We start from the raw sequence: 15,164 nt of genomic DNA, 5'->3' as shown, positions 1-15,164 counted from the left end.
ACAACCTTTAACTTGAAACCTGAGAAACTCTGACCCACAGCCCGGGAGGAGCCGCTCTAACCTCTCAGGGTCTGCACTCTTCACACCCAAACCAGACGCCACTCTTCTGTTTATTACCCGTTATTTATTACCTGTTATTACCTGTATAAAAGGCCCCAAAGTTCATATAATAGTTTTACTGGTGTTTATAAGTTTATATAAGTTCATGTAATGTTCCATCTTCTGTCAGTTTGGGCCAGCCCACCTTCTAGTGACATCATCCGGTTAGTAAGGTGGGCAGTTTAATGGCGGCTGAGCAGTGTTGGTCTGGAGGGGGTGCACTGATTCCTGGGGCATGTTAGGTGTGCGTAAATGACAAGTAAGTAGTGACCTGTGTCGTATTTTGCCTTTGTTGTGTCAGTACTGTAGTATGTTACCATTTAGGAGCTAATGTAGTCCATAGTTGGAGCAGTAGGCCACGCATGCAACGCGTGAGTTCACCCTCATTTCATATGCTAACTTATGTTGTTAGCTTGGCCCCGGTTTAGCTTGTTGACGCATGTACGGTCGCTCGTATGTCCATAATGTCATTCCTGTGTTATCAGACCTTCTCTATATGTTGTATGTGATGCTTGTGATTGTTTACTTTGAAGTAGCGGGGTTTGTAGTGAACAATTAGGTACGTGGATTAATAAAATAGCGAACGTAGTATAACCGGAAGTATGGCGTCCCGCTTGCCCTTCACAATAAGAGCATTATAGCGGAATATAATGGGGCACGCTTTTATTTTGTATAACTACCGGAAGTAGTTCACATGTACTGACGGTTGCTTAACCTCGCACTAATGCTATTTAGTTGCATAGTGTGAGCAGTTTGAAGTGTATTATATTTTTCTGATCTTTATATTTGATAATGTTAACTATGTTGTATTATGTTTATATTTGAGTATTTGACTTTTCCATTCTCTTTATTTATTGTTATTTCCCTTGTTTATTTCCTTTGTAGGAAACCACACACACACACACACCCAGACACACACTTATGTACACCCGCTGTGTTACAGCCCCAGAAATCAAGCGGTGACAATAAAGTGCCTCAAACGGAACCTCAAGCTCTCTCCTTCTTCCGTGCTCTGGGCAATTTGGCCTTAAGTGGTGTTCTGGCCGACACACCGGGGTGACCGTAGTGCTCAAAGACTGAATCAGTGCCACAGCCGTGCCTATCTTTGATATCTCCACTACATTAATTGGTCCTTCGAGCCGGATGCACTAGGTTCGCCTCAGAGATGGAACCAGGCCCAGAGTACGAGGCTCGTGGCGCACGCCCCAAACGACATGCTCGCCCACCTGTGCGCTACGCAGATTATGAGGTGGAGTACCCAGGCTACATTAGCCATCCATATAGAGAGGATGTAGAGCTCAGACACCAAGAGGACAAGGCCAGGATGACCTCCCTCGCTTCCCCCTTTAGCTGCAACCTAGCCAGCCCTCAGTGGAGGCGGGATGCTATTCTCCATGAGACGGCCTCGCGCTATGGAGCTCAGAGCCAACAGCACATTCAGGAGAATCAGCTAGCCCCCCAGCTGTATCCAGAGAGATGGCATGGGGAACAAGCCTATGATCACTCTACTCCTCTACCCTTCGTGCTCCCCTATACACATCCAAATAAGGAAGTAAGTGCAGAGTTAGAGGATATCCGTCAGGAGCGCCACCTCATCCAGCAGAGCCAGCAACGTATGTCATCAGATCTGGTCGAACTCAAGGCACTGCGGGCAGAAATGAGACAGTTAGTGGAAGCTGTCCAGAGCATGCAGGGCCCATCTTCTCTCCAAACCAGTAAGTCAATGCAGTCACCGCTACCGGGTGATGCACCAAAGATTGAGGAGGATGATGACTGGCCTGCCCCACCACCGTGGCCAGATCCAATTGAGGAAGCGCCACTGCCTAGTGACCCACCAGTGTTGAACCCCCATCGCCAAGATGCATGTATGTTTCCAGCCATTAAGACAGAGGCAATGGCAATCCCACCTGCTAATATGGTCGTGGACCACCCAGGACAGAGTCTGTCATCAGATCCTCCACCAGCTCTCAGGTTTCCAGATAAAGCCTCCCATAATCCACCTCCCTGGTTCAAGCCGGTTCATCTCCCACCTCGCCCAGGCAGTTTCCCACTGGGTGGGTCCAAGCATCCGCGCGCCGCCTATGGGGACAGTAAGACTGAGCATGGCTGTAATCCAGCATCCCCTGAGCAGCAGTTCAATCTGTCCTCTCCACAGCCACTGCCGGACAGACCGAATCCGGGCAGGACTCCTATCACCTCAGAGACAGTTTACCGTGGTCCCCGCCCAACAATCCCCAACTTCTCCAGTCGAGACCCTAGTGAGTTTGCTAGGCTTAAGATGGCATTGGGGAATCTTCTGCCTGAGGACACGACTGAGCTGTTCAAGTATCAAGTGTTGGTTGATCACCTGCACCTAGAGGAGGCCAGATTAATAGCCGATGCTTACCTCAACTCTGCCACACCCTTCACTGATACGATGGAGGCCCTCAATGACAAATTCGGCCAACCACATCAGATAGTGCTGAGGCGTATTGCTGCGATGATGGACTCACCTGACATCAGACGTGGAGACGTCTCGGCATTTGAGAGATTTGCCCTCCAGATACAGTCACTGGTGGGGATGTTAAGGACACTAGGCCCAGAAGGAGAAGTGGAACTACACTGTGGTTCACATGTTGCTCGTCTGCTTAGTAAACTACCCCCCGAGCAGAGAGCGGAGTTCCGCCGCTGCATGTTCCAACAAGGTGTGAGGATGCATACCTTGGCAGATCTCGCAGGGTGGCTCAAGTATGAGTCCTGGTGCCAAGACTCTGAAGGGCAGCTAGCAGTGAAAGGGACAAAGGAGAAACAGTGGCCCAGGCCTGAGGGGCGCCAGGGTAGGAGATCCATCACAGTCCTTCATGGTGCAAAGGAGGTAATGACGAACCCACAGGCTTTGAGGCCAGGTGGTGTGGCCAGTAAGAACAAGCCATACTGTCCATTCTGTAACACGGAAGAGCACTATCTTAGTCAGTGCACAATGGTATCCAAGTTGACAAAGGACCAGCTAACAGAGTGGATAAAGAGTAACAAGAGGTGCTGGCGCTGCGCACGGTCACACCAGGCAGCCCAGTGCAATCTGAGGAAGACTTGCAGCCTCTGCCAAGGGAAGCACCTGCAGGTACTGCATGATGTCAATGTTAGAACACCTAAAGGGTCGCTAACAACAGCGGTGGTGAGCGGTGACTCGAAGGCAGCAACCGACGTCCTGTATCTAGACAGACCCACTGAAGGCTGCAAAGTCCTTCTAAAGATTGTCAAAGTCTGCATTCATTATGGCAAGCGAACAATCAGCACTTATGCTGTACTGGATGACGGGTCAGAGAGGACAATGCTTCTGCCGGAGGCTGCCGAGAAGTTAGGCATGCAAGGGATCGCAGAGGACGTCCCACTGCGCACGATTAGGCAGGACGTGCAGACTCTCAGAGGTGAGTCAGTGTCGTTCTCTGTTTCTTCTCCATCAAGGCCCAGGACCAGGTTCAAGATTGCCGGGGCCTTCACTGCTGCACGCATCGGACTTGCAGGCCACACTTATCCCATGGAGCAACTCAGGGAAAGGTACAAGCACCTGATTGGTCTTCCGATCCACACCTTGTTAAATGTGAAACCTTTGCTACTCATTGGCAGTGACCATCCCCATCTGGTTACCCCCGTTGAACCAGTCAGGCTGGGACCTCCAGGAGGGCCTGCTGCTATTCGTACCAGGCTAGGTTGGGCGCTACAAGGGCCAGCAAGTATAGTTGGCCAGCTTACCCAACCCCAGCAGTGCTTGCTGACTTCTGTTGCACCTCAGGTCAGTGAGTTAATGAAACATGTGGAGAAACTGTGGCAGGTCGACATCGTTCCATTCCGAAACGAGAAGCTTGTTACTCGTTCAAGGCAAGACCAAGAGGCCATATGCATTCTGGAGACCAGAACTGTCAGAATAGAGGTTGAAGGCATACGTCGCTATGCCACCCCACTGCTTCGCCGGAAGGGGATGCCTCTACTGCAGGCAACTAAAGATGCCGTCATGCCAAGTCTACGAGGTGTGGAGAGAAGGCTGGCCAAAGACCCAGAACGAGCTGAGGCCTACAAAGTGGAGATGGAGAAGCTTATCAAGGCTGGCTCCATCATTAAGTGTGGCTCTGGGACACCTGTGACAGAAGGTCAGGAGGCGTGGTACATCCCTCATCACATGGTGAGCCATAATGGCAAGAACCGATTGGTTTTCAACTGCTCATTTCAGTACAGAGGACAGAACTTGAACGACTACCTGCTGCCTGGGCCCACCTTAGGTGCGTCGCTTCTGGGAGTCCTATTGCGCTTCAGAGAGCATGCAGTTGCAGTGAGTGGGGACATTAAAGGCATGTTCCACCAGGTTCATCTCTTACCAGAAGATCGTGCCCTGCTCAGATTCGTCTGGCGAGACATCAGCGACGAGAGCCCTCCAGCAGTCTACGAGTGGCGGGTGCTCCCGTTCGGAACCACGTGTAGCCCCTGCTGTGCCACATTTGCCCTGCAGTGTCATGTCATGGATAACAGCCAGCCAGATGATGACGTGAGACTCTCGGTTGAAAGGTGTTTTTATGTGGACAACTGCCTTCAGAGTTTCCCCACCGTGGAAGAGGCAAGGAAACTTGTCGACAGGTTACGGGCCATCCTAGCCTCAGCAGGTTTCGACCTACGTCAGTGGGCCAGCAATGAACGTGACGTCATCAGTCAGTTACCACAAGAGAGCTGCTCCGCTAGTGTGGAACTATGGCTGGCCCAGAACAAGGTAGATACCCCAGAATCTACCCTGGGATTGAGCTGGCTATTCCACACAGATGTCCTAGGCTACAAGCATCGTCAAGTTCCATATGCAGTCCCCACGATGCGCAATATCTACAAGGTCTTGGCCAGCCAGTACGACCCCCTAGGGTTCATCTTACCCTACACAACCAGAGCGAAGGTAATCATCCGCCATCTTTGGGACAAGCAAAGGGGTTGGGATGACCCACACCTACCTCAGGAGCTTATGCAGCAGTGGACAGCCTGGGAGGAAGAGCTGCAATTTCTACCTGAAATTACTCTTCCCCGACCATATGTGCCTAAGGAAGTGGACCCCTTCAGCTGTCAGAGAGAGGTGCACATATTTTGTGATGCCTCTGAAGAAGCTTATGGCTCAGTAGCTTACCTCCGGACCACTGGCAGAAATGGTGAAGTGCATCTGTCATTCTTGGTGGCCCGTTCCAGGGTTGCCCCTAAGCGGTTCCACTCCATGCCCCGATTGGAGCTCTGTGCTGCACTCACTGGGGCACAGCTCTCACAAGTGCTGGAAAGGGAGCTCACCCTTAGAATCGACCAGACGGTCCTATGGTCCGATTCTACAACAGTGCTGACCTGGCTGAGGTCTGAATCCTGCCGATTTAAGGTCTTCGTGGGCACTCGTGTAGCCGAGATACAAGAGCTGACAGACAGGCACTCCTGGAGATACGTCGACTCTGGAAGGAATCCAGCTGACGATGTGACACGTGGGAAGAAGTTGAAGGAGCTCGCTGTACCAAATAGATGGAGCCAAGGACCATCCTTTCTCCTGCGCAGTCCAGACTCCTGGCCAGAGGATCTCACGGTTGACCAAGCAGGAGATGCCTCGGAGCTGCGCAAAGCTGTGTTCTGTGGGACCACAGCGACTACTCCGTCAGGTCAGCCAACTTCAGATTTGAGCCGCTACAAAACCTGGAGTGAGATGTTAGAGGTTACAGCGCGGGAGCTACATGGGGCGGCCCAACCAGATGGTCATCCCACTGTTGAGGACTATCGCAAGGCGGAGAGGCTGATCCTACAGAGGGCCCAGATGGATAGTTTCCTGGAGGAGTACAACCTGTTGAAAGTCGGTAAGCCAGTTCCCAGGAGCAGTCGTCTTCTCTCTCTGTCACCCGAAGTGGATGAGACCAGACAGCTCATTTGTGTTGGAGGACGACTTCGTCGATCTGAAGATTTGGCTCTGGAGACACTCCATCCGATTATCTTAGACCCAAGCCACCCAGTGACCAAACTCCTGATCCAAGACTTTGATCGCCGCCTCCATCATCCTGGCCCGGAACGGGTGTTCGCAGAACTTCGGCGCTCCTACTGGATTCTGCGAGGGCGTGAAGCTGTCCGGCGCTACCAACACCTCTGTGCTGATTGTCAAAGGTGGAGAGCTAGACCTACAGTGCCAAGGATGGCAGACCTGCCAGCAGCCCGGCTACGTCTATATAAACCGGCTTTCTACTCTACGGGAATGGACTGCTTCGGGCCGTTTGAGGTCAAGGTTGGTCGGCGTATTGAGAAGAGATGGGGAATCATATTCAAGTGCCTCACCACCAGGGCAGTCCACTTGGATGTTCTTAACACCATTGATGCAGATGCATTCCTGATGGCTCTTCGGCGATTTGTCGCCCGTAGAGGAACACCTGCCGAGTTGTTTTCAGACCAGGGGACCAACTTCAGGGGAGGTGAGAGGGAGCTGCGTGAGACCTTTCTGAAGATGGCCCCGGAACTACAACAGCTTCTAGCACCCCAGAGGATCAGCTTCCGCTTTAATCCTCCAGGTGCCCCACACTTTGGGGGAGCATGGGAAAGGGAGATCCGGTCGGTTAAGTATGCCCTCTATGCCACCGTTGGTGCTCAGTCAGTTCCAGAAGAAGTGCTTCGCACTGTACTCACCGAAGTGGAAGGGATACTCAATAGTAAGCCCCTGGGGTATGTGTCTTCCGATGCCAGAGATGCAGATCCGGTGACTCCTAATGTTCTTCTGATGGGGCGGCCGGATGGATCGCTACCTCAGGTAGTATACCCAGAGAGTGAGCTCCTCAGTCGCCGTCGCTGGAAGCACTCCCAGGTTTTGGCTGACCATTTCTGGTCACGTTTCATTCGTCAGTACATTCCCAGTCTGCAGACTCGCCAGAAGTGGCAAACAACGGCAGCTGATTTGGCTGAGGACTCTGTGGTGATGATCGCTGATCCACAGCTTCCCAGGGCTCTCTGGCCGGTGGGGAGGGTGATTAAAACTCATCCTAGCCCTGATGGACACATCAGGTCAGCTGACGTGAAGGTGAAGGAGAGAGTCTACACTCGGCCAGTTGCCAGACTGGTTGTCCTCCCTGCGCTGCCCTCTGGAGAAGATGAGGACAGCTCTGCGTCGAACTCACCACAACCCTAGAACTTTGTTGCCTTATTGATGAGCAAATGTCTTACATACATTTGGGGGCGGCTGTATAAAAGGCCCCAAAGTTCATATAATAGTTTTACTGGTGTTTATAAGTTTATATAAGTTCATGTAATGTTCCATCTTCTGTCAGTTTGGGCCAGCCCACCTTCTAGTGACATCATCCGGTTAGTAAGGTGGGCAGTTTAATGGCGGCTGAGCAGTGTTGGTCTGGAGGGGGTGCACTGATTCCTGGGGCATGTTAGGTGTGCGTAAATGACAAGTAAGTAGTGACCTGTGTCGTATTTTGCCTTTGTTGTGTCAGTACTGTAGTATGTTACCATTTAGGAGCTAATGTAGTCCATAGTTGGAGCAGTAGGCCACGCATGCAACGCGTGAGTTCACCCTCATTTCATATGCTAACTTATGTTGTTAGCTTGGCCCCGGTTTAGCTTGTTGACGCATGTACGGTCGCTCGTATGTCCATAATGTCATTCCTGTGTTATCAGACCTTCTCTATATGTTGTATGTGATGCTTGTGATTGTTTACTTTGAAGTAGCGGGGTTTGTAGTGAACAATTAGGTACGTGGATTAATAAAATAGCGAACGTAGTATAACCGGAAGTATGGCGTCCCGCTTGCCCTTCACAATAAGAGCATTATAGCGGAATATAATGGGGCACGCTTTTATTTTGTATAACTACCGGAAGTAGTTCACATGTACTGACGGTTGCTTAACCTCGCACTAATGCTATTTAGTTGCATAGTGTGAGCAGTTTGAAGTGTATTATATTTTTCTGATCTTTATATTTGATAATGTTAACTATGTTGTATTATGTTTATATTTGAGTATTTGACTTTTCCATTCTCTTTATTTATTGTTATTTCCCTTGTTTATTTCCTTTGTAGGAAACCACACACACACACACACCCAGACACACACTTATGTACACCCGCTGTGTTACAGCCCCAGAAATCAAGCGGTGACAATAAAGTGCCTCAAACGGAACCTCAAGCTCTCTCCTTCTTCCGTGCTCTGGGCAATTTGGCCTTAAGTGGTGTTCTGGCCGACACACCGGGGTGACCGTAGTGCTCAAAGACTGAATCAGTGCCACAGCCGTGCCTATCTTTGATATCTCCACTACATTACCTGAATTCTGATACCGTTTTCAGTCACGTCTCTGTTCAGTCTTCATATTTTTATTAATCATCATTAAACAGGCTGAAGAACAGCCCACACACTTCCTGTTCTCACTGAATTAAAAGTTCCTGGAATAAACTCAAACTTTTACCTCACATTTTATTTTCTACTGAAAACTTTTACAACTCACTTTATTTATTTTACAGCTTTACTCAAAGCAAACAGTACGATTTTATTCTGAAAATCCCAGACTTTACTACTTGTGTGAAAAAACAAACAAACAAACAAAACACAGCAGGTGTAAAATGGTGTAAATACAAACGTTTATTAAACACCAAAAATACATCACTAATCTTCATCATCATCATCATCATTAGCTCGTCCAATCAGGACACTCCATTTTCATCCTACACATTTAAATTAATGAAACAGCCTCTCCCCCTCTCTTTGAAAGCAGCAGAGAACAGGTAACTCTAAGCCCCACCCCTCCGACTGTCTGGAGGCGGAGCCTGTAGATAAGGCAGCAGATTGGTTGGTGGTCACATGTTGTTGAATCCCATCATGCCTTTCATGTTGCCCGCGGCGCCCTGCTGAAACTGACGCATCATCGACTGGAGTCCCGCCATCCCGCCTGCGTGCGAGCGCGCACACACACACACACACACACACACACACACACACACACGCACACACACAGGTGTTACTCTCCAGGACGCTTGCAGGCGAGCAAACCTGTGTTTGGGTCTGGGTTCTGGTCTTACCCATGTGGTGCAGGACTCTGGGGTCCATCATTTTGGCCATCTGCTGGTTCAATTTGGCCATCTGAGACGGGTTCACGTTCTTGGACATGTCTCCTCCTGAAACACAGCGAGCACGCCATAAACACGTCAGTGGCAGGACGCTGTACACCTGCAGACCCGCTCAGTTCCCTTTGACCTCTCACATGTTCCTGAAAACCTTCTCAGACCCCCTCAGCAGGTGTCGGTACCTTTGAAGAGTCCTTTGATGCCTCCCATCTTCTTGACCATCTGGGCAAACTTGGTGTACTGGGTGAGGAGTTCCTGGACATCTCTGGTGGCGACCCCTGATCCCCGGGCCACCCTCTGGATCCTGTTGGGCTGCTTGCTAAAGAGCTTCGCTCCATCTTTGCTGTCCAGCTCTGCAGAACCCAAGAGAGTGGAGAGACATCGGGTCATCCATCAGGACCAGCTGTGTGTGTGTCTGTGTGTGTGTGTGTGTGTGTGTGTGCGCGCGCGTTACCCTGGTCATTCATGCTGTCCATGATGGTCATCAGTTTCTTCAGTCGAGCCATCGACTCCTGCTCGTTGCCTTTACTCATGAAGTCTGTCCCGAAGCCTGGAATCATACCCTGAACGCATCACACACACACACACACACACACACACACACACACACACACACACACACACACACAGTCATCAAGCCGTCTCTCAGCCTCGGGTGAGTTTCAGGTGAGTTTCAGGTGAGTGTGTACCATGATCTGTCCAAAGGGGCCCATCTTCATGATGTTCTGGAACTGCTCGTACATGTCTCTGAGGGTGAACTGGCCTGCGGGTCAGAGGTCAAAGGTTAAGATTAGTGAGGTTACCCAGAGTGCAGTGTGGGTGGCGTGCTCGCCGTCTCACCGTGTTTCAGCTTGTCGATCAGCTCCTCGTTGTCATCCAGCTTCAGCTCATTCACTCGGTCGATCAGGCCCTCGATGTCACCCATTCCTGACAGGAAGAGGAGTCGACAGGTTTCCATGGAAACGGCTCAGTTCAAATATCCAGAATCAGTCAGATTTAAAAAAAAAAAAAAAAAAAAAAAAAGTGGACTAACTGTAATCAGTTAGTCCACCAATGACAGCCGCTCAGCGTGCGTCCGTGCATATGCCCCTCCCCCTGGCGCGTGCTTACCGAGCAGCTTGCTGATGAACGGCTGCGTCTTAAATGGCTCGAAGTCGTCGATGTGCTCGCCCGTTCCGATGAAGATGATGGGACTGCGTGTGGCCGCCACACTGCCAGGAAACAGCAGAAGAAGAAGGTAAACCGTAACAGTCGTATGACAGCATCATGCAGCACAGGACGCTAGGCTTACGCGCTCAGAGCTCCTCCTCCTTTGGCGTGCCCGTCCAGTTTGGTGACGATGACCGACGCCACGTCCACTTTGTCTTTGAAGGCTTTGGCCTGGGACTCGCAGGCCTGCCCGATCGAGGCGTCCATCACGTACACGATGTTGTCGGGTTGCTACGGAAACAGGACCAGAGACACACCTGAGTCCAGAACAGGCAGGCACCTTCACACACAAACACTTCCTGTTGCTCTACTTAGCAGTAGTGATGGTGAGATGAAGCCTCATGATGAACTGAAGCTTTCCATCCAATTGGTCGACTCATGGTTCGAAGCATTGTGATGATTCATTTGCTCTACTGCGCCATCAAGTGGACAATTCAAGTGAAGCGGGCTCTTTGATTATAATGATGTGTAAACCTTGTGTACATCTGGATAATGACACAAACTAGTGTTTGGTGCTTCACTTTTTAATAAACTAAAAGACAGAAATCAGATTATACGATGTGTAGTGTTGTTTATTTATATTTTGGTGTTTATCATTTGTGATATTTATTACTGTGTGCATACTTTATTAGGAGAGACAAAATAAAAAAAAAAACATCTCTTCCTTGCTGGTTCCATCGAAGAAGAAATGCACAAGTAACTATGTAGCACGTACGTAATCCAATTCCACAACACGGTGTGATGGGGAATCAGCTGTTTTCCTGCCCATGTTATTTCGAATCTGGCGCGAACCGATGAACCAGTCCCTGAATCAGTCACGTGGTACGGACTGCCCGCGAGGCCTCGAACGTCACTGCATACGTAATCAAAGCAAGCCTCGATACGCGCTTCAGAAAAACGCCCCCGCGATTACCCGACGCACGATTCGAAGCTTCGACACACAGGACACATCACTACTTAGCAGGACTGCACCTGAGGTGGTGCGTTCAGGGACTCACCACAGCATTGGAGACCTGCAGCATCTCCTCGAACAGCGAGTCCTCCTGTTTGTGTCGTCCGCTTGTGTCCACGATGATGATCTCAAAGTTCTCTGCTTTGAACTTCTCCACGCCCTCTGAGGCGATCACCACCGGGTCCATCTCTGTGTAACTGAGGAGCACGGACAGTCAGGAGGTACGTGAATGCACCACACACACGTTCGGCAGATCCCTGAACTCATCACCCAGAGGTAACACCAGGGGCGCCGCCTGTCCGAGACTCACCTGCCGTAGAAGGGGATCCTGGCTTTGGTGGCATTCTGTTTGAGCTGATCGAAGGCACCTGAGAGAGGAGAGGAGATGATGATGGCGGTCATGTGACTGACAGGAAGTGAGTCTATGAAGTGACGCTAACCTGCTCTGAAAGTGTCGGCGCAAATCAGGCAGGTCTTCCAGCCTTTCCTCTGGTAGTAATACGCCAGCTGCAGGAAACACACCAATCACAGTGAGAACACAGCAGGAGGCGGGGCCTGTGTAAGGGGGGGGGGTCTATGACAGGTGAGTGTGGGTCACCTTGGAGCAGGTCGTAGTTTTTCCGCTGCCCTGCAGACCGACAAACATGATGACATTGTTCTTGCCTTTAGTGGGGGTCCACGCCTTCACGCCGGGGTCCACCAGCTGGTCACATGACACACACACACACACACACTGCATGGTTAGACTCAACAACTTCCTGTTGGTGTTTAACCTGATCGAGCATTGGCAGCGAGACGATCTGACCTTGACGAGCTCCTTGAAGACGGCGTGCTGGATCATCCTCCTCTTGTTCAGACCCGATGCCATCTCCTCCAGGTCTATGGCAGACCTGCAGGGACAAAAACAAGCAGAGTTCAGCACACCTGGACGGGACACTCGGACGCCGGGATCAGGACGATCACACTCACTTGACGTTCTCTCTCAGCTGTTTGACCAGCTTGATGTTGACGTCGGCCTCCAGCAGAGCGGCGCACACCTCCTTCAGCATGGCGTTCAGCACCTGGAAACACATATGGTGAGTCACAGACCATGGCGGTGTCAGCTGGGCGCTCAGATTCGACCCACTCACCTCTTCATTGATGATGGTGGCGTTGCTGAGTGACCTCAGCGCCGAGGTGATCTTCCTCCCCAGGTCGGCGAGCACCATGATGGCGGTCCAAGTTAGACCTGAAAATAAAAAGTGTGGTCACGGCGTGCTTGTGTGCGGCACGCTGCCACTTCTTATCTCGGTTTACTTGCAAAGGAGTCAGTGACATTTACACACTTACTCCCAAAAACTTGATTCTGTTCATCAGGATGTTTTCAGTGGGAGAAACGTTTCATCATCATCAGGTGACTTCGTCAGTTTCCAACCTTATAAACAGCACATCTGCACCACTGACCAACAACAGGCTGTGAAGTCAGTTTATGATCATTAATCATGTTAATGATCATCCTGAATTGTCATGACTACTGATTGATCGGTGACCATCAGTACCATTCATGGGGAGTAGGGATCGGCTGCTACGTCCACATGAACAGAATCAACTTTTTGGGACTTCCTCACCTGGATGATTGAGCATGCATCAAGTCACTTACTTACTGTGTTAATCAGAGTTTTGTGGAGGGTACCCCTCCTACTGAGCGTGCTCAGCAAGTCAGCTGACAGGTGGTGGTGGCAGCCTCACTCTTCCTGTCCAGAGGAGAGAAAATAAAAGTTGTTCAGATTTGAGAGATTTATCCTTGATGAAGACCATCCACTCTGAAATCTGAACCAGCGCCCGAAGCTCACTGTAAAAATCAGACACTGCAAAACTTCAGATCGTTCGTTCATATCGTTTCTGCTCACTTCAGACTGGCTCTGAGTTCGACCTTTGCGCCCGCTCACCCTGAACGAGCTGTGGATTTTGTTAAATGTATCTGAATGCATGAAATGATTTAAAGTGAATCCTCAGACTCCTGCAGCAGCTCTCAAAATGAAAATGATGCACATATTTAACAGAATAATGCTGTAGGCCACAGGTGTCGAACTCCAGTCCTCAGGGCCGCTGTCCCTGCTGCAACACGCCTGAATGACACAAGTAGGTCATTAGCAAGACCTGACAGGCGCTCATGAATGAACACGATGCATTTAAAGTACTTTTAGACGTACATTTTTCCAAGCACTACTTCACTTGAGTGGAGGTGGGGTTGCCACCTCAGCATGCAGCTCTATAGAGTCTTGTTACTAATGTTATTCAGGTGTGTTGCAGCAGGGACACATGGAAAAGTTTCAGGAGACCGGCCCTCGAGGCCTGCAGTTTGACACCCCTGCTTTAAGTGATAATTATAGAAACATCTGGAAACTGCCAAACTCCCAGATTACAGATGCTGTTCATGCTGATGGTGAGAATGAGCCGTGAGGACAGTTGTGAAGAAACCTGCTGGAAGTTTTTAAAAACATCCTGGAAAGTTTTTGATATTTGAAGCACTCATAAACGTTCAAACTCTGGAGCACAAGATTTGCAGCTAAATTTGAGATGGTCGAGATGTCATCATCGTGGACGCTGCCCAGCCTGTCCAATCAATGCTTCTGTCTCATGGCTTCTAACAGCTGATGGAGGGCTTCATCATCTCAGCAACTCTGAGACTCCGGCACTAAGAGCGGAAAACAGCCCCCTGCATAGCTCTCTGGCTGTCCTCACACCTGGTTCAGTACACGGACGCACGATCTGTGATTTTGGGGTCGATCCTTTTCTTTGTGTTCCGATATCTGAAAGGAGCTGCCTGGAGCCACCGATCAATCAGATGTGAAGCTGAACACATGTTCACGCTTGAGCCAGGAGGTGACAAATTAAAGGAAACCCCTCCATGGAGCTTCTCGGTGACCCGTTTGGCCCCTCACGTCGGCTCTCTGGACTCAGGTGGAGGTCTGGATGACCCGAGCGGGACCCCGGGCCCTCACCGGTGCCTCTCACCCCTTCGGCCTGTCCGATCACACAGAACTGATCAGAACATCGATCAGCTCCTCATCACGTGATCGATAGTCGCGCGGATCGATCGCCTGTTTATCGAATAACACGTCAGCTGTTTACAGTTAGCACGGACCGAGCGGCTAGCATTAGCTCTGTTAGCTCGGTGCGCTCACGCGGATAGAGACGTACTTCCGGCCGTGGCAGCGGGCCCGGTACGGAGAACCGAGCCTCGCGGGAGCGGAGAGAGGTGCGGGTCTTACCGTGTCCGTGAGTGTGCTCGTTAAACGGCAGCAGGACCAAGACTCCACCACAGGAGCGTTATCCAAAACACCGGAAACACCGCGTCATTCCACCAGCCCAACCGGAAGCACTCAGGCTTTATTAAAAAAAAACAAACAAAAAAAACAACAACTTTATTCAGAACATCAGATGTTTCATTTCCCTTTAATTTGTTGTCTATTAGAAGTTTTTCCATAATGGTTTAGTTTAAAATTGATTAAAATGAATGCAGCTGTAGTGGCGTCATCGCGTAACACCGAGCCACATGGACGTTAAAGGTTTAAATCAGCTGATCTGTGAGCAGCTCCCACGACGGACAGAAACCACACTTAAAAACGTGTACAGGAGGGGGCGGGGCTCTGTGGATAACCACCTGAGCCTGTTCCATGATCTCATCATTGCATCATGATTTCATCAGTGCAGCCCTCTGAACACACCTGTCTGCACCACAAATGCCTCACCTGTCCACTTTTACCTATGCAGCATCAGTGCAGGCTCTTTGAGAAACTTCAGCCCCCTCACGTTTTTTTTTTGTTTGTTTGTTTGTTTGTT

General features: G+C 50.3%; 1 protein-coding gene and 2 long non-coding RNA genes across 4 annotated transcripts; 1 reads left to right on the top strand and 2 right to left on the bottom strand.

The window, feature by feature from the left end:
* Positions 1-69: 69 nt before the first annotated feature.
* LOC145422310 (uncharacterized) lies at positions 70-8,527 on the bottom strand. The gene is made up of 2 exons (XR_013903607.1): positions 8,382-8,527; positions 70-141 (listed from the first exon to the last, which is right to left on the bottom strand). It is a non-coding gene; the product is annotated as an uncharacterized LOC145422310 (long non-coding RNA).
* On the top strand, positions 225-1,084 carry LOC113032549 (uncharacterized). Its single transcript, XR_013903606.1, has 2 exons — positions 225-358; positions 985-1,084. It is a non-coding gene; the product is annotated as an uncharacterized LOC113032549 (long non-coding RNA).
* Positions 8,528-8,673: 146 nt separating the features above from the next.
* On the bottom strand, positions 8,674-14,732 carry srp54 (signal recognition particle 54). 2 transcript variants are annotated; one of them, XM_026151286.2, is made up of 17 exons: positions 14,594-14,732; positions 12,979-13,072; positions 12,470-12,567; positions 12,309-12,400; positions 12,145-12,229; positions 11,938-12,042; positions 11,780-11,846; positions 11,650-11,707; positions 11,386-11,536; positions 10,470-10,618; positions 10,289-10,389; positions 10,019-10,105; positions 9,868-9,941; positions 9,633-9,741; positions 9,361-9,531; positions 9,134-9,229; positions 8,674-9,003 (listed from the first exon to the last, which is right to left on the bottom strand). In XM_026151286.2, exons 3-17 carry the CDS (start codon positions 12,545-12,547, stop codon positions 8,912-8,914), a joined length of 1,515 nt encoding a protein of 504 aa, XP_026007071.1. In that variant the 5' UTR covers positions 12,548-12,567; positions 12,979-13,072; positions 14,594-14,732; the 3' UTR covers positions 8,674-8,911. The 2 variants fall into 2 exon arrangements, with proteins under 2 accessions (XP_026007071.1, XP_026007070.1); XM_026151285.2 differs by having other exon boundaries at positions 12,983-13,072.
* Positions 14,733-15,164: the final 432 nt, after the last annotated feature.

The sequence above is a fragment of the Astatotilapia calliptera genome, chromosome 19 (genome assembly GCF_964374335.1).
Source record: "Astatotilapia calliptera chromosome 19, fAstCal68.1, whole genome shotgun sequence".
In the NCBI taxonomy this organism is placed as follows: domain Eukaryota; kingdom Metazoa; phylum Chordata; class Actinopteri; order Cichliformes; family Cichlidae; genus Astatotilapia; species Astatotilapia calliptera.
Note: the sequence above shows the minus strand (reverse complement) of the source record. Positions and strands in the feature narration are given on the sequence as shown.